Below are 13814 nucleotides of genomic sequence, written 5' to 3'. Positions count from 1 at the left end.
CCGACAAGCCCAGATGTGCCGTTCCAACGAAAACCACGTCAGATAGGCCTTCAACGTATTTCTGTCACGTTTCCTTTACATTTCAAGGTTAAATAGGAAATTTTTTGCATGCCCCTTGAAAACTGGGTCCTGGTTGAATGAAGTTGACTCATTTTGAGATGATCTCTTTCACTGGTGACCCCTCTGAGTCCCCGAGCGATAGGTGTCACACTCCCCAAAAGTGCACCATCCCTCCACCCCTGCCTCCCTGTGCACCATGAGGAGGAAGCTCTCGCTGGCTCGGGGTTAGAGCTTCCTCTGGCCTGATCCTCCGGGCAAGCCCTACAGAGCAATTTCTGCGCTGCTGGAAGGGCCCCTTCCTCCTCCCTTTCCTGTTTGTGCACCTTGAATGACTACATGACACCCTCCGTGGAAAGGCACACTCAGCCCCCAACACGAGCTTCCTGCCTGTCTGCTCCGTCTGTGCTCTGGGGCCATGAGCAGGAGGGTGGGGTGCTGAGGACCTCAGTGCACGCACCTGGGGGACCTCCTAGTGCAGCTGGGTGTCGAGATGTTCAGACACCCAAGGCACTGACGCTTTCCGGAATGTTCTCTCAGGAGCTGAGACGTTGGGGTGGGCGTGCAGAGGAGGTCCCCCGTCCCCCATGCTGAGCCCCTGAGTCTCCATCCCGGAGCCCGTGGGGACCCCGTGGCCAGACCCCAGTCTGCCCGCTCTGGGGAGCAGGACCCCCTCCCCCAACCCAGCACGTGCTCAGAACCAGCTCCCGAGAGTCACTCACCAATGTCTTTGGCTCTGACAGCCACCGGCCTTCTCAGCTCAGTGACGAACTTTTTGGCGTCCAGGCGGATCTCGATGATGTTATTCAGCAGTGCGAACAGCGGGGCCAGGGGGAAGGATGCCACGAATAAGGTGACGAAACCAAACTGGATGACTGCAAGGGGAGAGGGACGGTCAGCGCACCGCGTGCGCCACGGCGGGCCCTACGCTCCCACAGCGGGCCCCCACCCCCCACGGCGGGCCCCCATGGCGGGTATCACAGCTGGACATACGGGGAGGGCGGGGTCTGGCTGGCTCCCTGCCTCTGACATGCCCCCGTACCTGCATACGGGGGGACCTGGGAACACTTCTGCCACAACCCCAGGTGACTCCGGGCCAGGAGGGGGCTGTGGGGAGCATTCTAAATTTTGCTCTGGCCCCCAGTGTGGGCTCGTGTGTAAGAAGTGGGCTCGTGTGTAAGGAGCCTGCAGTCACTATCACACGTCTAAGCTCAGACAATCATCAGTGATGGGGAAAAGGCCCCCGTGAGCATGAAAACCCAACCTCGGTCACCCAGGTGGGGTTGGCAAGGGCCTCGGGCGCAGCCCCAGTGCCTGGTGGCTGGGGGTTCCTGGGACCTGGGGGCCTTGGCAGTATCACTGAGTGTCCAAGAGTCCCCACTGTCTCCTTCCATCAGGCCTTGGGGAGCTGGGCGGGGCCCACTGTCCAGGACAGTCTGGCCCCTCTTGGCCCATCCTCGTTGCCGGCCCTGGGGCTTGGACCTTGGATGCTGTGGCCGGCACAGAGCCGGGCTCCCGGGAGAGATCAGGGAAAGGTTGCAGCATGGGGGAGGCTGGCTCAAGAACCGTACAGCCTGTCCCAGGGCTCTCGCGGCTTGCCAGGTGGTAAACAAGGAAGCCGGCAGAATGTCACTGTGTGCCTGGCAGGCTGAGAGTGGCCATTGTTAGAGCCACTGGTGGGGGGCTCCGCAGGAGCCTCCGTCTGGGAGTAGGGTTGCGGGCTTCTTGTTTGCCCCGTGGGCCTCCATGGGATCCTTCCGTGGACAGTCGTGTCTGTAGGTGGCTCTGGTGGGATGGAGGCTTCGGATCAGCTGGGCTGTGGGCTCCAGGTGGGCCGCCGAGCCTGAGGCTGTGGGGTCCTTGCTCCCGAGTGATGCTGCCTGCTGCTGCTTGGACGGCCGAGAAGCAGGGAGGGGAGCTGGAGATGGCCTGGGCCTGGGGCCCTCCCTGCTGCCCCCTGTCCAGTCTCAGGCACTGTGTGCTCCAGGTGCCCAGAAGAGTCAGTCCGCGAGGAGGAGGCCAGCAGTGGCTGAGGCAGAGCGTTCTGAGTGGCGGGGTACTACATGGGTCCCAGGGTGGGCGGCTCCCTGGGTGGGCAGGGGCCCATCCCAGGAGTCCCACCACGCCCAACAGGGACGCAGGATGCAATTTCTAGCCGCTGTAGAAATTAAACTCTGGGGGAGCCTCTGTCTGCCAGCCGATCCCAGGCTGTACTTCCTGGTGTCCGCCTTCTGGCCTCAGGCAGGCAGGGGTGGCCTTGCTCCTGGACCTGACAGCCAGGGAAGGAGCAGGCCCACGGGGGTCCACGGCGGCCCACGGGGTGAGGGAGCTGCCTGCCAGCCTCCGGTTCACCTTGGATTTTGTTCCAAGAGAAAATAGACAAGTCATCTGAACACGACGTTATTTCCAGTTTTTAAAGTCTGAAGATTCTTTTCCTTCTGAGTCAACGCAAGGTGTTTCTTGAATGATCATGGGGACACTGGGTGTGACTTTTACGGACCCACTGGGCCAGCAGGAGAGAAGTCTCTTGGGGCAGCCTCTCCCTCAAAACTGGAAGCAGGTCTGGGGTTTGCTCAAGTACTGGGAAGAAGTGCAAGGTCCCAGGTCACACCCTGCACAGACCAGGGGTGGGCCCCAAAACTAGCATTTAAAATGTGCTGTCCATGGTGGCTGGGGGCCTACACTCGGGACCCCTCTGCGGGGGCCGCCCTGGCCTCCTTTACTGGTCTATTCACTCAGCGAACATGCACTGAGTCCCAGCCATACAGCTCATCTGCTCCGGCGTCGGGGGTTTGGCAGGGGAGAGAACAGAACTTCCATCATTCTGCTGGGAGGTGGAGGTAAAGCTAGAGTGCATGCTGGTGACAAGAACCAGAGCACGGGGAGAGGCAGAGGGCCACAGTGGTGCAGGGGAGGGGCTGCCCCTTCTGAACCCTGCAGTCAGGAGGACCCCTCTAGTGGAGGACATCCTGACTACAGCCCTAGAAAAAGGGAGAGCATGAATCATGAAGGTATTAAGAGGAGAGCATTTGACAGGGCATGGCTAGTGCAAAGGCCCTGTGGTAGGCATGAGCTCTGGATGTTTGGGTAACAGCAAGAAGGCCAGTGGGGCTGGAATGGTGGTGAGGAGAAGGCACAGGTGGGATTGGGGGGCTCCAGGTGGCCATGCGAGCTGCGTCTGCCCTCTCTCCCCCTCCGTGGAGTTAGGACCAGCTGGGAGTTAGGGCCAGCTCTGGGCATCGTCCTGTCCCGGGACACCATTGCTGGTGCCAGGGCTCCATCCATGGGTATCTCCTGTGCTCTGGCTCTGTGCCCCCCCGAGGACGGGAGCCCCGTGCCGCATTCACTCATCTCTATGTACTCGGGGGCGAGGCCCGCTCGTGTCCCCTGAGGACAGAGCCCCGTGCCGCACTCACTCATCTCCATATACTCGGGCGTGAGGCCCGCGAAGGGCTCCAGCGTGTAGTCCTCCTCGTAGCGCTGCCTCCGCTTCACGTACGGGTCGTGGTCGGGGGGACTCTGGCGTCTCAGCCGCAGGTACCGGATGAACTTCTTCATTTTCCTGAGGGAGACACGGTGTCGCTTCAGCCGCGGGCCCGGCGACAAGGTGCTGGGGCCCGTCACCTGCAAGCTGGGTCTCCTGTTCCCGGAGCCGGGACCCCTCGGTCGAGGACTTCCTGGGCCGTCCCTCCCCGGGAGGCGGGGTCAAGGGCCATCGTTTGGTTTTCGACATAAGGAAGCAGGTGCAGGGGGGACCAAGGGTCAGGGGACTGCGATGCCCAAGCAGACGCCATGGGTGGGGGAGGGGAGGGGAGTGTGGAGAATCATTCTGAACGCCCTGATTCCAGCCGGCTGGCTGCCCTGGAGGCGTATCGGGACACACTTCTCGAAGGTCAGGAAGCAGGGCCTCGAGGCACTCTGACAGCCAAGCCCAGGGGGCCGGACCACGAGTCTGAGGGTGCCTGTCAGAACCCCTCTCCTCGCCCACCACGGGGTGGCTGTGCCCTGCCTCCCCTCCTGTCCTCACCTCCAACCCCGTCCCCACTCCCGGCACCCTGTCCTGGCCCAGGTCCCACCTCACGTGCCCCTCCGACCACCACGGGAGCCTTCAGGGGACCCCAGGGCCTCCCCCCCCGACGCCGCTCTACTCGCACCCGAGGCCGGACGTTACTCACGGGATGCCGATCTCAAACAGATTGTTCTGGATGAGCTGTTTGCCCAGCATGATAATGCTGAGCTGGATACAGAGCTCCATCAGGCAGCCCCCCGGGGCACACTGTGGGACAGAGGGCAGGTGTGTCACAGCCACCCCTGCCCGTCGTGGACACCCGGAGAGAGGACTGTAGCCCCCCGCTGCGAGGGGAGCTCAGCCCTGCTGCTGTGGGTCACATGTGTTCTCCACAAACGCAGGTCTCCATGCTAACCCCCAGAACCACAGAACGTGGCCTTGGTTGGAAAAGGGTCTTCGTGGATGTGACCAAGTTAAGAAACAGTCATCCTGGAGTGGGGGGACCCTAAGGCAGTGAACAGTGTCCTTATAAGAAAAGGAAACACAGAGAAATGAAGGCCATGTGAAGACGGAGGCAGAGACTGGAGTGCCCTGGCCAGAAGCAAGGCAGGCCCAGGAGGCCGCAGCCCCCAGAAGCCAGAGGTGAGGCCCAAGGAACCTGCCCCTGGTTCTCAGAGGGAGCGCAGCCCTGGCTCCTTGAGTTGGGACTTCCAGCCTCTAGAACCATAAGAATACATTTCCACTGTTGTAGGCCTCCTGCTCTGTGGTACTTTGTCCCAACGGTCCACGGGAGCCAGTGCATCTCATCTACATCTGTCAGGGCTGGGATGAGGCTCAGAGAGGGGAGCTCATTGCCAGGGAGTGGGCAGGGCTGGGGCTGGATCTAGAGGGCTCCTCCTCCCCGCCAGGGCCACTGTCCAGTCCCACACACTGTGGCCTAGCCACGGGCCCTGAACGGCTGTGGCAGCCTGGGGCCAGTGAGGCTGGTCACCCTTCTGGAACCTAATGTCCCTGTCCTTGGTGGGCTTGCCTTGCCTGAGGCTAGGTGTGGGCAGGCACGGGATGGGCCAGAGGCTTCACTTGCCCGAGTGATGGGAGCTCAAGGGACACCGGGTTACCCTTTGGGGCACAGCTGACCCCTCTATGTGCCCAGATGACCCTTCTATGTGCCCGGAACAAAACTTTTTATACTGTTATCACAGATTTCATATCAGAAAGCCACCGTTTCATTAAAAAAAAAATAACGCCTTTTGTTTTATTCTATTTTACAAAGACATTTCCTTAATCTCTCCAACCGTTAAAGAATTTGATATGGTATCATTTATGGAAAGGCTGGGATCATATAATGAGAGAGCACTTCATGGGTTTTTTTGCAAACATCTGTTCCTGTGGGTGAGGCTTACATCTTGGGATGTTCAGGGCCTGGCACTCAGGGGCTTGAACCTCTTGGCTGTGCCCCAGGCAGCCAGATCACCCTGTACCTGAAGCCCATCCCAATCTTCTCTACCCCATTTCACAAGGTCTTTATGAAAAGACCCACCAATTGTCTTCCAGTAGGCCGAATTATGTCGGGCATTGGAAATGCTGATCAGTTCCCCAGCACCTGATGCCCTATGGCCCCGAAGCCCCGGCTTGGTTTGGGGGAGACTGCTGGAACAAGTCCAGTGGCCAGGGCACTAACCAGACCCATGGTGGCTCTAGTGGCCGAGCAGAAGCCAAAGGTCAGCAGCACTGATTTAGAGGGAGAAAGGTGGGCATTTCTCCGTCACAGTAAAAGACTGAAGTTGAGTTCTGTCTCATCCCCTCTAATCCATCTTAACAAAAAAGAGAAGGAACACTTAAGATCTTACATAGAAAAAGGAAAAAATCAAACAGATGTCATTCTTTTGGTGACTCTGAAAAGACTTTCCCCTTTTCAGGTAATGCTACATGGACGGGACCAATAAGATCAGAGCCCCGTCCCAGCCGCGGGTCAACGGCAGGGGCCCCCTGCCCTCCTCCGCCGGGAGGAGGGAGACACTAGTCCAGAACGTCTGCTTCCCCCGAGTCCGCTGTGTGGACGGACCTGGGAAAGCAGGACGGAGCACAAGCTTACCTCTTCCATCCGGAAAGAACGGAAAATGTACACGTAGTCTCCCGGACGCCCGACGAACCTGCAAGGAGTAGAGGCAGTGGGAGGGGAGGGGCAGGGCGGGGAGACCCTGAGGTGGGGGCTGCAGCCGGCTCGACGTGCCCACAGGCTTCTGGCACCTGAGACACGACCACCGTGGTGTGCTGTGGCTGCGTGTTCCGGGGGCTCCCAAAGCCAGGGATGCGTGACCAGAGAGGACGTCAGCAGGAAGCCAAGAGGGAAGGGGGCCAGGGTGGCGGTGGCAGGTGTGAGGACAGAGGCAAAACTGCCCGGCATAGGCAACACCACCAGCCATGGCCTTGTCAGGCTGGGGAGGGGTGGGGACCTCTGAGGGGCTACTCTGTGGTCACGGATGATCTCAGGGAGCCTGGACCCTTTGGCTGGGCTCTGGGACCCATGATGCTGGGGAAGAAGCCTTTGGAGGAGTTCTGGGATCAGACCTGCTAGCTCCAGGCAGAAAGGGTGATGTGGAGTCTTGGTGGGTGGGCCACAAGCCTCTCCAAGCCTGGAGTGGCTCGGGGGGTCTGGGCACTAGCTTAGAACACCAAGTTGGCCATGGCTGTGTTTTTTTAACCCACTTCTGGGGCCCTAATCCCCTCAGTCATCCTGGCCTACTGTGGGAGCAGAGGGAGCTCTCTGCCCAGGGTCTCCGAGGCTCTGGGCCCCCTGTAGGAGCCAGGCCTCTCCAGGAGCTCAGCGACCTTAGGAGCCATTCTGAATGCTCTGCCCTGGGCCCAGGGCCTCCACCCTGCAGGGAGATGGGGAGGAGAGCCTCCGGCCACCCCGGTCGGAACAAGGTGGGGACACGAGCAAGTTTTAGTAACCGCTGTCCCTACCTGCCCTTGAAGAAAGCCACGTAGAAGATGGGGGTGTAGGAATTCACAAACTTCAGCAGGAAAGCCTTGAAGATCAGCCTCTCCTCAAAACTCTTCTCTGTCTTTGGAACCTCTAGAAGGAGGGAGAGGCATGTGGTCAGGTACTCAGCTCTCATGGGCATGGAGCTCAGAGAGGCTAAGTGACAAGCCCGAGGGCGCACAGCAGGGAGGGGCCGTGGTCGCCCCGGGAGGCGCACTCACCAATCTTGGTGAGCCAGCGGGCTATGCAGCCGTAGACCTCGTCCAGCAGGATGATGACCACCAGGTTGATGATGACCGCGGTGGCTGTGACCGTGACCCGGATGTTGGACCGCACGGATGGGGAGGAGTTCATGGCCAAGGCGGCGGCCGTGGAGATCCTGTAGATGATGACTCCCAGGACGATGGCAAAGGTCACCGCGATCTGCAGAGGGAGGAGGGCCGGCTTCAATGCGGACGGGCTCTGGACTGGCCAGGTGAGTCCGCCGAGCAGGACACTCCCAGGATCTCCGCCGCACCTGCCGCGGGGCTCCACGTCTTCCCTCCTGCCCACTGACCCCAGCAGGGCACCAGGTGGCCGAAACCCAGCCGGCCTGGACTGTGCGAGGCAGGCTGACTCTGGGGGAGAGGGGGTCTCCCCAAAACATGGGTGGTCCTGAGTGGGAGGAGGACTGTCCCAGAGCTGGGTGGGCGTGGGGTAGGGCCGCGGGCCTGGCTGGGACAGACCGTTTGGGACCCTTCTCCCCACCTCTCCACAAGCCACCCGCACACCTGGCTCATCGCTCGCCTGGCCAAATCCACTGGTGGACCAGAACATTCCATAAAGCTCGGGCGGGTGGCTGCCTGGGAGGGGTGGGCCCTGCCTAGGCGGGTGAGTTTATTCCGTGTGGAGCAGTCTGTCTGCCTGGGTTTCTCTTACTTTTCCTCAAAGGCCCTAACTCGCTGGAGACAACCCGGTCCTCACGTGGCCCCGCACTGGGGTGTGGATGCGGGCAGATTCCAACCCCAGGACGCAGTGAGGACAGTGATTAGCTGTGCCTGGCTGTCACTCACACCCGACTCCAGCAGCGGGCCAGGCTCTGTGCTCCTGCTCCCCTCTGTGACCTGTGTCACCTCCTCCCGATTGGGGTGAAGAGGGCAGGCCCCGTCCTGCTAAGATGTTCCCTCATGGCCCCTGGGATGCCCCGCTGGGGCGTGGGCCTGCGCTGTGTCTTGGGGCTCAGTTTGGAAGGGGACAGACGGCAGCCATCAGAAATCTAGGAAAGCTCCTATTTGAGGCTTCGGGTCTGTCTCTCTGTTTCTGCACACATCTGTGGGTGCCTGACAGCGGCCACACCCCGCTCAGGAAGCCTGGGCAGCCCAGCCACACCCTGACCACACTCCCAGGCTGGCTCCGGGAATGAGGGCTTTCCTTGGAAACTCCCTGGCTCCTGCCAAGGGGCCCCTCCCAGGGGAAGGCACCACCCCGACCTCAGAGGCAGCCTTGTGCCAGCATGTGGAGGACAGACAGGCGGCTGGCCTGCAGGGTGACTCAGGAAGGAGGGTGTCCCTTGCTTCCTGCCCGAGAGCGTGAGCCCCCACGACAGGTGAGCCCTCCAGCAGTCTTAACCCCTGTGGGCCATGCCCTCTCTGGACTAAATGAGCCACGGGGGTCTGGGTTCACCTTGGTGTTCCTGGGACAAGGAATGTGGAGGGGGGCATCACAGGCTCTCAGACAGGATTTGCTCAATGAATGAAGTTCCTGGGTGGGGGGGTGGGGTGGGCAGACCTGTGACTGATTCATCCCTGAGGGAAATCCAAGACCAGCCCCTGCTTCCAGTGAAGTTTGCACAGGGCTGTGGGGCCCTTGGGGCAGAAGGCTTGACCGGAAAGGGGCCTACTGCCTCCACAGCCCAGTGGTCGGCAAGGGGGCCACACCTGCGGCCTGTTTCCTCATCAGGAGGAGGGGGACACATTGGGACTGTGAGGACTCGAGGAGACTCCCTGCATGGCTCCTGGGCTGTTGGACACACGCTCGGGCCCTGGTTCATGGCCATTCCAGGCCCTGAGTACCCAGGCCACAGGACTGGGGCACATGCAGGGCTCTAACTTAAAGCTCCAGGCTGGACAAGAGGCTGGTCATTTTTACAGGGACCCTGGGGTCCCTGCAGACCCCTTGGCCCCTTCCCACTTTAGGGGCAGTGGTGGAGCCTGGGACGAGAGCCAATGCCATGTTGACACTGGGTTCCAGTCCAGCTGAACACCACACTGTGTCCCCGTGGGCGGCATGGATCTCTCCCACCACAGCCTTCCGGAACTTACCATGAAGACAATGGACACCAAGTTGGTGAAGTAGGCTGGGAACCGGTCTCTCCAGGTCAGCTTCACCTTATCCGTCTGCAACACGAAACAATGTCGGGTCACCCGGTGGGACCCGTCCTGGCAGAGATGCTGTGTGCGCGCGGGAGTGTGCATGAACTCGACAACAGAAACACTCAAACACCTTTATGAAAACACGCCCGCAGGTGACGAGTGAAAGCACCCCCCTAGCGTCCAAGGAAGGGTCTGGGGTCTCCTCACCTATCAGACGATGCTGGGGAACAGCAGCGATACCCGTGTTAGACCACGAGACCCCTCTGCGTCCCCGGCATCCCAGCGCCGAACGCTTTCCTACATCAGACTGTTGGCCCCGCGTCTGGGGGATGCCTGCGTCCCGCCCAAGCCTCACTTTAAGGCTGGAAGGTCGGAGATGTTTTTCGCCCTCCACCACCCAAACCATAATAGTTATTTTCCCTGCACGGGGCAAGCTGAAACAGGCCACGAGCATTACAAGTTAAAACGCCGATTGCCGCGGAGCAACGGTGCGCCGTGGTGACACGGGGCCTGCAGGCTCTTTGGCTCGGGGACGGCCCGGGCTGGTGGGGCCCTTGAGTAGCAAGCAGCTTGTCACTAACCCGTGATCTTTCCAGAACGAATGGAGGTGGATGTTTAAAACGGAGAGATGCACGTATTAGGACAGAGAATGCGGACGAGGGCGGGAGCCCGGAGGCCACCTCCCACGGGCGGCATGCGTGTTAGCGGGAAGACGGGGAACCAGGCATGGGCAGCCGTGACAAGCACGCACCACGGGCTCCCCCCGCACCCCCACCACGGACCCACGGAAGCCATGCAGTGACATCACGACACACGTCGCACGCAGCTCCGTGGGTGTGGCGGGAAGACGAAGAAGCGTGGACATGGATGTTAAAAAAAAAAATACAACAGTCAGACTTCGTCAAGGAGAAAACACAACGGACTCGGATGGTCTGCAAACAGTCAAGACTCGCGTTGCCCCCCCAAGAGGAAAGTACCAATTTCACCCCCGCCATGGCGGTCTTAACCCTCTGCCTCCATTTGTTTGTTGACTCCTCTGGAATACGCCGGCGCTTCTGAGGACGGGTGGAGGGAACAAGAGAGCACGTGGGGTGAAGCGGGATGAGGCCCAGCCCCCCACTGTGTCCCCGTGGCCGTGGGCCCGCCCTCGCTGCCCTGGCTGCCAAGGCCGACGTGGGTCCCGGGTGTCTGGAACCGGTGGGAGAGGGCAGACGCCCACGTTCTAAAGAAAAGTGGGGGCTGCAAGGGTGTGGGGATGGGAGATGGGGCTTTTGGGAGGACTGCCCCAGGAACGGCTTTGGGGGGCTCCAAACTGCTCCCCCGGGAGGCGGTCCCTGTGATTTCAAGGGTGTGTATTACGGGAAGATGCCAGTTCCCTCGTCGCTGAAGGGTGACTCTCCTCTTTGGCAACTGAATTGGGTGCCATACCCGGGGGGAGGGGAAATTAAAGCCCCAAATTAAAGCTGGGAGCCAAGTGACACAGAGGAAGAGATGAGGGGTATGGCCTGCCAGATGCAGATGTGAGAGGAACCCTGTGCCCTCGTTGCTGGTGATCGCAGCCAAGGGGCAGGTGGCAGAGTCTGGGGGGCATGCCTGTGCTTGGTCACGGTCTGGACTTGAAAGGACTGACACGTGTCACAGAGCCTTCTTCTCCTTAGGGGAGAATGACATACTCATCTGGGCTCGTGCTAAGGGGAGCCGCCATAAAGAAAAACCACAGGGTGGATGGGCTTAGGGCTGGGGGTGGGGGGTCCTGCCCTGGACACAGGCCTTAGTGACCCAGGGGGAGGCCGTAGGACTTCGGAGGCTGCAGTTTCCAGAGGAATCGCAACCCTTGGCCTCGTGGATCCAGCAAACCCTGTCCGGGTGCCACGGCGATAGGAACGATTAACCCAGGGGCTCTCCTGATCAGCCCCAGAGGCTGAGGCGTGCACGGGGGCAAGCGGGGGTTGCTGCTCAGGGAGCGTCTGCTTTCCATCCTTCAAGGACTGACACAAACCTCCCCCAGCCACAGGCAGAGGCTGCCGGGGGCCGGGGCACTCGGTGCTTATCCCAGGGCATATAAAACCCCCTCGTTAGGAACCTCTAGAGGATTGCCAGCGTTTAGGCCGTGAACATAAGACAGCCGACTCGAACGAGAGGTTTGGGGATAAGTCACTTATTATAAAAAGATGGTGATCTTCAGAACATCACAAAACACTTCCATCTCATTCCCGCATCTCTGAGGGAAACCAGGAGTTGGCCATCTGCTCAGGGATGCTGGGGGCGGGGGGCGGTGGGACAAATCCTCCTGTTTCACAATTTGACATCAAACACAAAGGGTGACATAAGAAAATGGCAGGTGTTCTGTGGAAAAACTGCAAACTACCTGGTCCTTGATGGTGAAATGTTGGCTGACGTTTGAGATACCCTCAGGGTAGATCAAGGAGGGAGCCCCATGGCAGAGTCAGACAAACTTCAGCCTGTGGACCAGACCTGGCCCCTTATTTGTTTTTATAGATAAAGTTTTATGGGAACACAAGCAGGGCCATTTGTTTACCTGCTGTCTATGGCTGCTCTCAAGCTACAGAAAGAATTGAGTAGTTGTGACAGAGGCCTGCAGAGTCCGATATAAATGCTCTGGACCCTGTCCAGGGGGCTGGACCCTGGTCTATACTACTGATGAGGACACGGTGTTTTCTGAGCCCTTGGTCTATACCATTGCATGCGCACAGTGTTTGCCGAGCCCTGGTCTATACTGTTGTGTGCATAGTGTTTGCTGAACCCTGGTCTATACTGTTGCGTGCACATGGTGTTTGCCAAGCCTCTGGTCTATACTGTTGTGTGCATATGGTGTTTACCAAACCCTGGTCCACACTGTTGCATGCACACAGTGTTTGCCAAGCCCCTGGTCTATACCGTTGTGTGCACATGGTGTTTGCTGAGCCTCTGGCCTATACTGTTGTGTGCACATGGTGTTTACCAAATCCTGGTCTATACTGTTGTGTGCATACTGTTTGCTGAGCCCCTGGTCTATACTGTGGTGCACATGCTGTTTACCAAATCCTGGTCTATACTGTTGTGTGCATACGGTGTTTGCTGAACCCCTGGTCTATACTGTTGGGTGCAGACAATGTTTTATCGCCTGGAAAGCCAACTGGCAAGGCCACCATACCTCTTTGTTTTTGGATTCTTTCCTAAGCGACTTTTCCAAAACTCTGGCTTCGTATTCAGCTCTGGGATGGTCCTGTGAAAGAAACCAAGTCAACAAGAAGCCTTGTTAATTGGGTCTGAGACCCTCGACATGAGCACACATGACAGATTCAGGCCCTACATTGGCCGTGGGCACCCTCTGGGGGCAGTTCGTAGCTGGCTGCTTGTACTATTTCCGTTAGAAATCCCCGTCCGTGGCCCACCCAGGATTCTCTCTCTGGGTGGGAACCCCAGCCCACTGGTGTCCATGTCCCGGGGGTGGGTAGTCTGTGTGAGGCTGCCCCCCGCCCTGCCTCCCGCTTTCTCATGGTGAACACCCAGCCATGAACTGGCCCCTGAGAATGTTCCATCAGGAGCTGTGGGGATCGAAGAGACGGCAGTAAGTGTCAGCGAGCATGGGCAGACCAGAGGTGCCAGGCCTCGGGGGAGCCCAGAGCAGGTCAGCGAAGGGCGCTGGAACAGAAGAACGAGGGCTACGAGAGGCCCAGCGGTGGGGGAGGAAGCAGAGAGCCCCGCCCGCGGTGAGGAGCTGCGCGGCACAGACAGGTGGGTCAGTGTGCGAGAAGGCCCCTCTCCCAGGGAGACAGGCTACGGGAAGAGAGAGGAGTGACAAAAAATCCAAACCTTGACAGCCTCCTTCGGGGAACCAGGATGTCAAAAACAAAAACAAAAAGAGTTCATTACTTTGTGTTGTTCTGTAAGAGGCTGCACCCTCTAGAGATCGTTTTCTGAAGAACTGGGAAGAAAGTGGACGGACACAGGGAACGAGGCAAATGTGGGGGGCTGGGACCAGCTGAAGTCACCCCTGAGCGGGTCACGTTTGTGGCTTGTGGGGCTTTGGAGGCCCCAAAGGGTGTGATGGGTGAGACTCAGGGAAAGGGCCCACAGGCCGGCCAACTGGACACGGGCTTCCCTCTGCACTGGGCCCCAACCCCCAGGTCAGACTCCGTGAGGCTTCCCCTGAGTCCCAGCTCCCCAAGGGGGCCCTGGCCAGCCATGGGGGGTGGGAGCATCCCTCAGGGGACTCACTGGAGCCTGCTGGGGACCTGTGCCCGCTGGCTCTGATCACCACCCCAAAACCGAGTACCTGAGCCGTCAGGGCGAGGAGATCGTGGGATGGGTCCCCTGGGGTTGAACAAAGGAGACCGTCCCCCCACCTTCCCCTGACCATATGGCGGAAAGGACATTCTAAATCTTCTCACGTAATAAAATGACTGCT

The 13814-nt window shown here is 59.5% G+C and overlaps 1 protein-coding gene across 4 annotated transcripts in view; it reads right to left on the bottom strand.

The window, feature by feature from the left end:
• Positions 1–13814, bottom strand: part of ANO1 (anoctamin 1) — a 151422-nt gene that overhangs the window by 12775 nt on the left and 124833 nt on the right. For 2 of the 4 annotated variants that reach the window (XM_032879717.1, XM_032879718.1), the window contains 10 exons: positions 13220–13231; positions 12558–12629; positions 10381–10458; positions 9353–9427; positions 7274–7475; positions 7034–7145; positions 6162–6219; positions 4233–4333; positions 3474–3619; positions 780–932 (listed from right to left, as the gene is read on the bottom strand). In XM_032879717.1, the coding sequence (XP_032735608.1) occupies positions 780–932; positions 3474–3619; positions 4233–4333; positions 6162–6219; positions 7034–7145; positions 7274–7475; positions 9353–9427; positions 10381–10458; positions 12558–12629; positions 13220–13231 (1009 nt within the window). The remainder of the gene's footprint in view (positions 1–779; positions 933–3473; positions 3620–4232; positions 4334–6161; positions 6220–7033; positions 7146–7273; positions 7476–9352; positions 9428–10380; positions 10459–12557; positions 12630–13219; positions 13232–13814) is intronic. The other 2 variants (XM_032879720.1, XM_032879721.1) reach the window with 1 other exon arrangement.

This window comes from Lontra canadensis, unplaced genomic scaffold (assembly GCF_010015895.1).
Source record: "Lontra canadensis isolate GAN:19392208 unplaced genomic scaffold, GSC_riverotter_1.0 scaffold66, whole genome shotgun sequence".
Classification (NCBI taxonomy): Eukaryota; Metazoa; Chordata; class Mammalia; order Carnivora; family Mustelidae; genus Lontra; species Lontra canadensis.
Note: the sequence above shows the minus strand (reverse complement) of the source record. Positions and strands in the feature narration are given on the sequence as shown.